Genomic DNA, 11,761 nt, shown 5'->3' with positions numbered 1-11,761 from the left:
TGGGGAGGGGGGCCCGTGTGTGTGTGTGTGTGTGTGTGTGTGTGTGTGTGTGTGTCTGTCCCGCCCGCAGGGGGCTCGGCACGGCCTGTGGGCAGACGGCCCGTGTTTGTGTGTGTGTCCCGCCTGCAGGGGGCTCCGCATGGCCTGTGGGCAGACGGCCCGTGTATGTGTGTGTGTCCCGCCCCCAGGGGGCTCCGCACGGCCTGTGGGCAGATGGGCTTGTGTGTGTGTGTGTATGTGTGTGTCCCGCCCACAGGGGGCTCGGCACAGCCTGTGGGCAGCAGACGAGCCTGTGTGTGTGTGTGTGTGTGTGTGTGTGTCCCACCCGCAGGGGGATCCGCACGGCCTCTGGGCAGATGGGCTTGTGTGTGTGTGTGTATGTGTGTGTCCCGCCCACAGGGGGCTCGGCACAGCCTGTGGGCAGCAGACGAGCCTGTGTGTGTGTGTGTGTGTGTGTGTGTGTCCCACCCGCAGGGGGATCCGCACGGCCTCTGGGCAGATGGGCTTGTGTGTGTGTGTGTATGTGTGTGTCCCGCCCACAGGGGGCTCGGCACAGCCTGTGGGCAGCAGACGAGCCTGTGTGTGTGTGTGTGTGTGTGTGTGTGTCCCACCCGCAGGGGGATCCGCACGGCCTCTGGGCAGATGGGCTTGTGTGTGTGTGTGTATGTGTGTGTCCCGCCCACAGGGGGCTCGGCACAGCCTGTGGGCAGCAGACGAGCCTGTGTGTGTGTGTGTGTGTGTGTGTGTGTCCCACCCGCAGGGGGATCCGCACGGCCTGTGGGCAGACGGGCCTGTGTGTGTCCTGCGCAGCAGCTTCCGAAGCTCCCGCCTGGGGTCTGACGGGAGACCAGGCACCACAGGGAGCCGAGCACCCGGTTCGCCTCGAAGTCTGCATCAGAGCCGGCAGCGCCAGAGCACCTCTCCCAGCCGGCAAACCCCTGTGGGTTTCACGGTCGTGTGTGTGGAAGCGGTTTTTAAAATTCCTTCCTGTGGTGTTGGGGTCTGTTTGGTTTCTGATTTCAAGAAAGTCAGCCTTCTTAGCTGTTAGGGGGCTCGCAGCGCGCCGGCGCCCCAAGGCGAGCCGCCCAGCCCTGCCCTCTCTCCCGAAGGTGAGCATCTGCCTGGAGTGCAACAGCAGCAAGCTGCGCGGCCTGAAGCGCAAGTGGATCCGCTGCTCCGCCCAGGCCACCGTGCTGCACCTGAAGAAGTTCATCGCCAAGAAGCTCAACCTCTCGTCCTTCAACGAGGTAGCCCTTTCCCCTGTCGGCCTGATGCCTGAGCTTGGTGTTTCGGGTTTTTTTTTACAACTTTCTCTGGAGAGTTTAAATTAGAAAAAAAAATGTTTGTTTCGCCTGTACCCAGAGTATCCCAGGAGCAGTGAGGCGGGATGGTCCCGAGACCGTGAATCGGGGGGAGGGGGGATGAGAGAGCTGGTTCAAATGTGTTGCGGGTTTAATTTCACCAACGGACAGACGGATGGATGGACGGGCGGTGGGTGGGATGACTGGGTAGGGAGGCAGGGAGATAAAATACTGTCCAGTCGTGATAAATGCCGAGAATAAAACAAAGGCTGGTGACTCGTGGGGCTTGGTGGTGGGCTGGGAGCACACAGCTGGGGAGCCACAGGCCCTTCTGCGGGGCAACACTAATGCCAGGATGTACCTGTCCGCAGGAGCCAGCTGTGCGTGCAGAGGGGCAAGGAAAGGGCTTTGAGGGCCTTAAGCACAGGACCCGGGATTTGAGCTCTGGTTTTAGAATGGTCCCCAAGCTGTGAGAAAAGTGGGTTGTTGGGGTGCAGAACTGGAAGCCAGAGAGGCCAGCCGGGGGGGTTTCACAGGACGGTCAGGAGAGAGGGACCGGGTGGTGAGAAGTGATGGACTGGAGGTACGTTGTAGAGATAGCAGTGGGTGGCCCCGAACCTGTGAACGGAACCGTTTTGGGGAAAAGGTCTTTTCGGATGTAAGTAAGGGTCTTGAGATGAAGTAGCCCCGGGTTATCTGATGGACCCTCACGCCAATTACACGTGTCCTCACAAGGTGAGGCAGGCGAAACCTGAGCCACAGAAGGTGGTGTGAGGACAGAGCAGGGAGGCGGACACAAGCCCGGGACACCACGGCCCCAGGAGCTGGACAGGCAGGAAGGACCCACCCCCCGAGCCTGGGAGGAGCTCTGCCTGCCGGCACGTCTGAGAGTGACCTTCGGCTGTGTAGGCCGCCAGTTGCCATAGAAAATGAAACGAGGTTTTGGGACCAGAAGTGGGGTGATGCTGAACAAATCCCCCAAAATGTGGGTGTGGCTTTGGAGTCGGGTGATAGGTAGAGACGAGAAGAATGTTGAGAAACAACTTTAGAAGCCTTGAAGGTCACCATGAAGAGACTTGTAGGGTGTGGCCCTTACAGGTGATTCTGGTGACGGCCCAGGGGAAGCAAGGCGGCTTCTTAGAGGTAGTGTCGCCAGAAGCGGGTGTGGAAGACCTGGCTCGGCCTCAGAAGGAACGAGGAGTGTGGTGTGGGAACGGGATGCGCTGGCTGTGTCCTGCAGTGCGTGGGAAGCAGTTTTGGAAGTGACGAACTTGGAGAGTTAGCTGAGATGTCCAAGCAAAGTACTGAACGCGTGGCCTGGTTTCTCTGCGTACAATAAAGCACGCAGGAGAGACGGGTTCAGAAAGGAGCGGCTAAGCAAAAGCAACCCAGCACCTGATGCTCTTGGACGTCCACGGCCTGTCCAGACGCAAGAAGATGGGTCTGTCAGGAACGCCATGTTAGGAACTGCGTGCCCCGGGGGAGGCCAGGTGAGACTGCACAGCCTTCCCTACAGAGAGGAGCCTCAGGAGGGGAGGGGAGGGGAGCGGAGAGGAGCTATCCCCGGAGACCTGCGGGTCCGTGACGTCCATGGGAGACCCACAGGGTTGATGAGAGTGTTGTGTCAGCAGAAACACCACCAGCTTGGACAGGAGGAGAGGAGAGGCCATCACTTCGGAGCTCTTCGTGCAGCATCTAAGCGGGTAGAGCGCCTTGGTGCCATCGTGAGCTGCCCTTCAGGGAAAGGGGGAACGGCTCCAGGCAGGCCTTTGGGCAGAGGGCAGACGCTCAGCCCCCAGCGGTGACTCCTCTGCAGCCTCTGGCATTGCCCCTGCTGGACTTCACTTGCTGAGACCAGTCACCCTGTGTGCTTCCTCGTCCACCTCCCTGTGGACGGCCTGTCTCCCGGTGCTGATCACCCTTGTGTCACGGGGCAGGGCTGAGAGGGCATTGCCCAGGTGGACCCTCCCCGGAGCTCACTGCCCCTGGTCAGTGTGAGTCAGGAGACAGGGCTGGGATGTTAAGCTGCTGGCATCTGGATGTGATTTTAGAGTTGATGCTGGAATCACTTGAAATTCCTGGGGATGTGAGATGGAGTGGATGGGTGTGGGTGTGGGGGACCGAAGTGTGACAGCGGGAAGCAGTGCTGGGGGAGTGCGACAGCGGGAAGCGGTGCTGGGGGAGTGTGAGAGCGGGAAGCGGTGCTGGGGGAGTGTGAGAGCGGGAAGCGGTGCTGGGGGAGTGTGAGAGCGGGAAGCGGTGCTGGGGGAGTGTGAGAGCGGGAAGCGGTGCTGGGGGAGTGTGAGAGCGGGAAGCGGTGCTGGGGGAGTGTGAGAGCGGGAAGCGGTGCTGGGGGAGTGTGAGAGCGGGAAGCGGTGCTGGGGGAGTGTGAGAGCGGGAAGCGGTGCTGGGGGAGTGTGAGAGCGGGAAGCGGTGCTGGGGGAGTGTGAGAGCGGGAAGCGGTGCTGGGGGAGTGTGAGAGCGGGAAGCGGTGCTGGGGGAGTGTGAGAGCGGGAAGCGGTGCTGGGGGAGTGTGAGAGCGGGAAGCGGTGCTGGGGGAGTGTGAGAGCGGGAAGCGGTGCTGGGGGAGTGTGAGAGCGGGAAGCGGTGCTGGGGGAGTGTGAGAGCGGGAAGCGGTGCTGGGGGAGTGTGAGAGCGGGAAGCGGTGCTGGGGGAGTGTGAGAGCGGGAAGCGGTGCTGGGGGAGTGTGAGAGCGGGAAGCGGTGCTGGGGGAGTGTGAGAGCGGGAAGCGGTGCTGGGGGAGTGTGAGAGCGGGAAGCGGTGCTGGGGGAGTGTGAGAGCGGGAAGCGGTGCTGGGGGAGTGTGAGAGCGGGAAGCGGTGCTGGGGGAGTGTGAGAGCGGGAAGCGGTGCTGGGGGAGTGTGAGAGCGGGAAGCGGTGCTGGGGGAGTGTGAGAGCGGGAAGCGGTGCTGGGGGAGTGTGAGAGCGGGAAGCGGTGCTGGGGGAGTGTGAGAGCGGGAAGCGGTGCTGGGGGAGTGTGAGAGCGGGAAGCGGTGCTGGGGGAGTGTGAGAGCGGGAAGCGGTGCTGGGGGAGTGTGAGAGCGGGAAGCGGTGCTGGGGGAGTGTGAGAGCGGGAAGCGGTGCTGGGGGAGTGTGAGAGCGGGAAGCGGTGCTGGGGGAGTGTGAGAGCGGGAAGCGGTGCTGGGGGAGTGTGAGAGCGGGAAGCGGTGCTGGGGGAGTGTGAGAGCGGGAAGCGGTGCTGGGGGAGTGTGAGAGCGGGAAGCGGTGCTGGGGGAGTGTGAGAGCGGGAAGCGGTGCTGGGGGAGTGTGAGAGCGGGAAGCGGTGCTGGGGGAGTGTGAGAGCGGGAAGCGGTGCTGGGGGAGTGCGACAGCGGGAAGCAGTGCTGGGGGTGTGACAGCAGGAAACAATTAAATCTAAAGAAGAAAGATCTCAATCGACAGCCCACATTTAGAACTGAAGGAATTGGAAAAAAACAAGCTAAACCCAAAGGCAGCAGAAGGAATGAAGCAATAGAGGTTATGCAGATAAGCAAGTTGAAAGTAAAAAACAGCTGAGTAAACCAGTGGTCCTTCAGAAAGTCTAGCTAGAACGGACTAAGAGTAAAAATGACTAACAGTGGGAATGAAAGGGGGACATCACTACCGATTCCCGAGCAGTAAGAAGGCTTCTCAGAGAACACAGTGAACAGCAGTGCCCAGCCAGTGGCTACCCTCACTGAAAGGGACGAGGATCCGGAGACATAGAACTTACAAGACTAAACCCAGATAACAAGGAAATCTGAACAGGGCGATAACCAGGAAGCAATTGGATCATTCGTCACAGATCCTCCCACAAGGAAACCCTGGCCCTGATCCCTGGCCTTCCGCAGCCCCGGGCCTTCGGGGCGGGAGGTGTGTCTGCAGTAAACAGGGCCGGCTGAGCGTGTGGATCGGTTCCCCACATCGGGCACCCCGAGACTGCTCTGCAGAGCGTGCATGCCTGCCCGCCCGGCCCCCCCAGAAGCAGCTGGGCCCTGAGAACGGTAACCCGTGCTTCCGCCATCGCCTGTGGGCGGAGAAGCCGAGCCCGATGCACAGGGTCCGGGCTTCGCCACTTGTTCAGAGGGTCGGTGGCAATCTCGCCTATTGAATCCTAACGACACCCTCACTCGGCGACCTCCCCGAGGTTGAGGTGGTGCCGTGGGAGGTGGAACTGTCACCCACGACGTGAGGGGCACTTGCCGGTGATGGGCTCTGGGTCACCGGGCAGGTCCCGGTTCCCGCCAGGAGCTCTCGCTAACAGTCCAGCCGGAGCAGAGGCACAGCCGACCAGGACTCGGTCGCCTCTCCACCATGAGCCCAGGAGCGTGTGCATTCCATTCGCCAGCCTCCCGTTCGGTGAGGCTATTGGACATGTCCCAGCGTGTGGACAGCTGGGCCTCGAGCACGGCCCTTCCGTGGACCGTGGTCAGTGCAGTGTCAGGGAGCCTGGCTCTCTGTACCTTTTCTCCACGGTCCTCCCCCCTCTGGCCAGCGCCCAGGGTGACTCCACGCAGCCCGCCCAGCAGAGCACACAGGTGATGGCCCTGAGCTCTCGGGAGTCGGGTGAGAACATCCTGGGACCCGAGTAACAGCGGAAGGTGCATTTTCTTCCAAGTCCTCACCTCAGGATGTGTTTTTATTGATTTAAGAGTGAGAAAGACATGGATGTGAGAGAAGCATCGGCTGCCTCCTGCACGCCCCGCACTGGAGATGGAGCCTGCACCCGAGGCATGTGCCTGACCAGGAAGGAGCCAGGGCTTCTCAGTGCACAGGACAATGCCCACCGCCGGGCCTCCAGCCAGGCTCACAGTCCTGTTTCATTTCTTTCCACTGGAAGTGAGGGGGCCACGCTGCTCCCAGCTCTCCCAGTCCCCGTCCCCGTGGCCGGTCACCTTCGGTGTGAGGGTGGGTGGTTGCAGTGCAGCCCAGGGAGAGTGTGGAACTCGGCCTCAGGGCTGACGTAGCCGCTGCGAGAGCACTGCCCACCGGCCGGACGCACTGCCTTCTCTCTCGAACCGTCCTGAGCCAAGAGGAGCCTGCGTGCCCCACGGTCGCCAGGCGCAGGCGCTGACCCGTCGTGTTAAGCAGCTGTTCTGACAGCTACTGTGAGTCCTAGGATCCCCCCCTTTTGGGAGGAACTGGCGTGACCTGTGCCTGGAGTCTCAGCCTGGCCGATGGGTGGGAGTGAGTGGGAGAGGAGGGTGGCAGCTCTCCAAGGGCCTGACCCCAGAGGCTCAGCCAGGAGCCTCTGGCCTGGAAACCTTTTTTTGCTGAACTGCCTGCAGTGAGCTCGGACGCGGGTGACGGCCTGTGCGCGGGTGACTGCCTTCTCAGGCTCAGGAACTCAGACTCTTGCCTAAGGAGACGTCTATGACCATCTGCCAGACATCATATCTCTCCAGGGACATGGAGGCTGAAACAGCAGTGAGACTCAGAGCACACGTGTCGGAACGGCCCGCATCCAGGGCACGGACCCCTCGTGCTGGGGACGGAGCAGCAGGGCCTCAGGGCTGGGGGTGAACGGTGCCGTGCAGCTTGGTCACTTCTCACAAAACCAAACGGATGCACACCACACAGCCCAGCAGTCAGGCTCCGTAGCAAACATTCAGGGGAGTTAAAAACCCACGTCCACAGAGACCTGCACATGGATGTTTGCAGCAGCTTTACTCTATTCACCCCAACCTGGAGGCAGCCACAGCGCCCTCACCAGGTGGGAGATAAACACACCGTGTCCATCCAGACTCCGGACACCCTTCTGCCCGAAAAGGAAATGAGCGATCGAGCCAGGGAAGCTCGGAGGAACCCTCAATGCTGTGCCTCCGTGCGGAGGCCAGTGCGAAAGCTGCCCACTGCGACCCCACCCACGGCGTCCTGGTCGCCGGGGCGGCTGAGCAGACGGAGCGAGGGTTCCAGGTTCTCCGTGAGACTGCGGCGGGCACTTTGTGCAAACCCACAGGGCGTCAGCACAGGGCGACCCTCGTGGACTCTGGGTGGTGGTGACGGCGTCTCCCTTCCAGGGGTGCTGGGGAGGCGACGGGGCACGTGGGAAATGTCTGGACCATCTGCTCAGTTTTGCTGTGAACCTAAAACCTAAAAGGCTCTAAAAATCTTTTTTAAAAAAGAAAGTAACAACAGGGAGCCCATTACCTTTTCCCATGAGGTGGGAGGGACAAGCTTGTGAGGGCCGCTGGGGCTGTCCGGGGGGTGTGGCCAAGCTTCACGCTTCCTCGGCGAGGCCCTGGTGCTGAGCGCCTGGCCCCGCTGACCCGGCGTCTTTCCCGCCAGCTGGACATCCTATGCAACGAGGAGATCCTGGGCAAGGACCACACGCTCAAGTTCGTGGTCGTCACGCGGTGGAGGTTCAAGGTGAGGCCTGATGTGTTTGATTTTTAGAATCTGCTACGACGTCAGCACTTCCTGTGCAGTTCTTCCATCCTCATCCGAGGAGCTGTTCACCGATGTCTTTAGAGGGAGAAACACGGTCAGTTGCCTCCCATGTGCACCTGACAGGGGACTGACCCACAGCCTTTCAGTGCACGGATGACGCTCCGGCCCGGGAGCCACGGGAGGGCGGCACCTCTTCATCTGAGAGTTTAGAGATAAGGGTTCAGGCGCAGGAGCTGTGAATCGCAGCCCAGCTGCCTCCCACGCCCCTCCTGGCGGCATGGGGGCGCTGCCACTGCCAGGGTGCCCGCAGCTTTCCCTGGGCTCTTTGTGAAGGTGGGAGCAGGTGGGCGGCGCTCTGTCCTCTGGGGAGGGGCCCTCAGAGGTCTGAGACGGGGCCAGGAGCCCGCACCCTCCGCTTGCCCTCCCTCCCCTGGGCGCCCGCTCGCCGCTCTGGTCCAGCTGAGCCGTGCGTGGCCCCGCGGCCTGTCTTACAGAAGGCGCCCCTCCTGCTGCACTACAGACCCAAGATGGACCTGCTGTGACCTGCAGACGGCCCGGGCACGGAGCACGGGCGCGCACCCGAGGCCCGGGACCAGACTTGTGCACAGAGAGTATTTATACCTTTTGTATGAGAGTTCACACTCGACAAGACACTACCAGCAGCTCGGTAACAGGTGGCCACACACTTCACAGGCTCACGCGGCCGCCAGCCCTCGCGACCCTCAGCTTCACGGACCCGCGGCCTCCCCGGCCTCCAAAATCTCGGTCGTTTCATGTAGTTTATGAGTTAGGGTTTGTGACAAAAACACATGTGCTCACGGGGTCCTCACTAAGCTGTTGAAAACGCGCTTTCGTGGTGGACGATGACTTTATGTTGCCTGTAGCTCCCGGAAGATCGACAAGAATTAACTTTAAGAGCAAAACAAAAGAGGCTGCCGCTCAGTGCGGTGCCCGCGGCGTGTGATGTCCCTGTCGTGACCCGAGGGAGCCCCTGTGCGTCCACGCACAGCCGTCTCGGTAAAGTCACGTTGATCACTAAACGCGGCGCCATCGTCAGAGCACGCGCCCTCCTGCTGCGAGGGAGCTGGTGGCACAGGGAGTCCCAGGCCCATCTTCCCGCTGCAGGGGTGCCCGCCTCCTCTCTGCCAGTCGCGGTGGTTCTCACCGAGCACCAGGGCGGCCAGGGGACAGCACCCCAAACCCAGCCCCAGGGACTCGCTTTCTCACCCAAACATTCATATTTTTGTGGAATTAGAGAAAAAACATTCGACAGCACGCAAACGTGTTCCTTTAAGATAGTCCCTTGGAAGGCATGAAGGCGAGCTCGGGGAGAAAGGCCCGTTCCTGTGGTCACTCCTGCGTCCCCCGGCCCCTCCCACCCCTGAGGCCTGTGGTCCCGCCCTGCGCCCACCCTGCCTCTGTGCTGGGTTTCCCATGAAGTCCTCACTTTAGGGACAGAACTTTCTCAAATTGGCTCCAGACCTGTGGGCTCGTGGGCTGCTTCCTGTTGCACGTACACAAGGGTCAGAGGCAGCTATGATGAGCCATCAGCGTAGAGAAAAACCTTCAAATTAATTCAGTCCAAGCAATTTTAATGTCAGGCCTTTAAAACCACCCAACGCGTTAGGGATTGGTCAGATCGCTCTGTTTCAGCCGTGACCCCGTCCTGTTCGTCCCCGCGGTCCTCCGTTGCTCTCCGAGGCCTGGCGAGTGGATGTGTGTGAGCAACTATGACCTGTCTACCTCAAAACGCACATTGCCGCTGGCGCATCTGTCGGACCCAGGACCCCAGTGCGGTCTCTGGGCCTAGGGGGTGGGGGTTCCCGTGGGGTGAAGAGGGGTGAACAGCGTGAGTGTCACCTTCAAAAACATGGTTCCCGCTCAGACCGGGCCGGGGGTGTCTGCAGCCGCCCGGTGCACATCGTGACCTGTAGCTCTCTGTGCGACCACTTGAATTTGCTATGGTGCTAAGCTGATATCTTGAGATACGCCGAGAGGGGCCGAGAGGGGCCCGGGCCGGCGGGTCCACACCGCTGGCTCGGCCGCTCTTCTGGCCGCGGGACCTGGGGAGCCCCAGCAGCAGCAGAGCCTATTTTTCTACGACTTCCTCGTGAGACTGTTCACGCAGACGGCGGGACCTGCCTGGTTGGACCGCAGCCCGTGGACTCGGCTGGGGAGGCTGATGCACTTTCTCCTGCGTGAGAGTCGGGTCGGAGGGGCAGGCCGCGGGGTTTCCCAGGCGGAGTTCCCGGGCGTCTCCCTCCCGTGTGCGCGGCTGGGACGGGCGCTCCGCGCCTGCGCCCTCGGCAGCCGTGGGACTCACCGTGCGGTTTTCACGAAAACAGAAAATTCAGATAGAATATATAATGTGGAATTTAAGATTTGGGGGGTTGGAAAAGAAAACTTAACTTTATAAAATTATTTATTCTATTTTAAGCGTTCTATCCTATTTTCCCATCAGCCATCCGGTTCGTGCCGCTTTGTTTACAGGCATATAAGGTGAAAGGGATGTTCTGCAAGCTTCTTCCTTTCTTTCGGGGCGTCGCCCTGTGTTTCCGTTTGTCGGGTGAGGAGCGTTGTTATGCGTTTATGCTTTTGTGCAATAGGCTCCACGCGTGCTGCCCGACGGGACGGGACGGGGCGTACGTGGATTCCCAACCTGCACACGGAGCTACTTGGGTTTCCTTTTTCGTTGTTGTGATGAGAATGCTGTTCTCGGGATGACGCACAGCGTGTCAGCAACATCGCCAACAGATGCCCGGCAGGCAGGCAGCCGCGTGCGTGGCCTCGCACCCGGACCCCGCGTGCTCAGGCCCTGGCACACCGCCCCCACCCCTGGCGGCCCAGATGTGGGGTGCGGTCCCAGGCCCCGAGCCCTCGGGCGTCCGTCTGGTGCCTCCGCACAGGCTGTGCCGCTGATTCAAAGTGTCATCGGGTTGAATGTTCTAGGAGCAAGCCAGCGGTTTCTGTGATGTGTCACTGTTGGACGCGCCCTCAAAACGGGACATCACGCCAGTGCAGACAGTCCGTTTCTCATTCCTCAGGAGCCCATGTGCACCCCCACGTCACCTGTGCCCTTAGCCCATAAGGTGTGTGTCTGCCTCGGTTCGCAGCGCACGGGGGGCACTGGGATGCGCAGATGAGAAAGGGTTCAGGCTGCACTTCCCGCGAGGCGCCTGCCGGGCAGGGAGGGCCACGCCCCCACATCAGGTGTCCCCACGGCGTGTTGGGTGTAAGAGAACCACGTGTTCCCAGTCGGTGCGGGTTCGGGCGGAGCCTGCCATCTGCAGCGACACGGCTGCCATGGGTTATGGGATGGCAATGCGGATGCATATTTTTGTTTAATTTGAAAGTTTACATTTTTATGCTTTGTGTTGGTGTGTAACTTTTGTACTATTGGTGGCTAGTTTTGTCTAAAATCTTTTTTGGAATATTGCTTCAATGTTTTGATTTTATGACGGTGAAGCTTGTATTCAGTGTTTTGCCAATTAATATTATATGCTTGTAATAAAAGCAAAGGAAACAATGGTCTCTCTCAGGCTGGGAGCTTGTCATCGACAACATTTATAAGAGCCTACGGTTGCCGCGGGAAACCAGGCTGCACGCTCTGGTCTGGATCCTGGGGGCAGGCCTCGCCCGCGGCTCCACGGCACCGGCACCGAGGAGCAGAGTCCTGTGAGGGGCCCCGGGATGGTGCTGGTTTGGCGGGGGAGGTGGCGAGCGCTTCTTTGCGGGAGGCCAGCGGAGGCAGGGGTGAGCTTCCCTGTGGCGGCTCGTCAGCCGGGCTCTGCGCGGACCAGACCCCACAGGAGCCCAGACACACACACGGATCCGTGGACGTGGATTCCCCCGAGGAGTTTGTGCACATCCCAGAAGCCCGGGAGGGCGCAGGCCATGCACCCAGGGGCCCGAAGACCGCCTCCAGCTCGGCCATCAGGTGAGCAGCGCCCCTCCCACTCAGCCTCTTGGCTCGGTCCGGGCCTGCGGGGTTTGAGTGGTGCCCACACATTGGGGAGGACTCAGGTGCCAAGGCTCAGCTCATCCAAAGCAGCCCCCACACCAGCAGTTTTA

The 11,761-nt window shown here is 60.8% G+C and overlaps 1 protein-coding gene across 1 annotated transcript in view; it reads left to right on the top strand.

The window, feature by feature from the left end:
- The window catches only part of PCGF3 (polycomb group ring finger 3), a 19,271-nt gene extending 8,050 nt beyond the window's left edge, over positions 1-11,221 (top strand). Inside the window, exons 8-10 of the mRNA XM_006771441.2 lie at positions 1,110-1,247; positions 7,589-7,669; positions 8,185-11,221. Coding sequence (XP_006771504.1) covers positions 1,110-1,247; positions 7,589-7,669; positions 8,185-8,232 — 267 coding nt within the window. The 3' untranslated portion in view covers positions 8,233-11,221. The remainder of the gene's footprint in view (positions 1-1,109; positions 1,248-7,588; positions 7,670-8,184) is intronic.
- The last annotated feature ends 540 nt before the right edge of the window (positions 11,222-11,761 follow it).

The sequence above is a fragment of the Myotis davidii genome, unplaced genomic scaffold (assembly GCF_000327345.1).
Source record: "Myotis davidii unplaced genomic scaffold, ASM32734v1 scaffold665, whole genome shotgun sequence".
Classification (NCBI taxonomy): Eukaryota; Metazoa; Chordata; class Mammalia; order Chiroptera; family Vespertilionidae; genus Myotis; species Myotis davidii.
The sequence above is the reverse complement of the archived record's forward strand: the minus strand, read 5'-3'. Positions and strand labels throughout refer to the sequence as shown.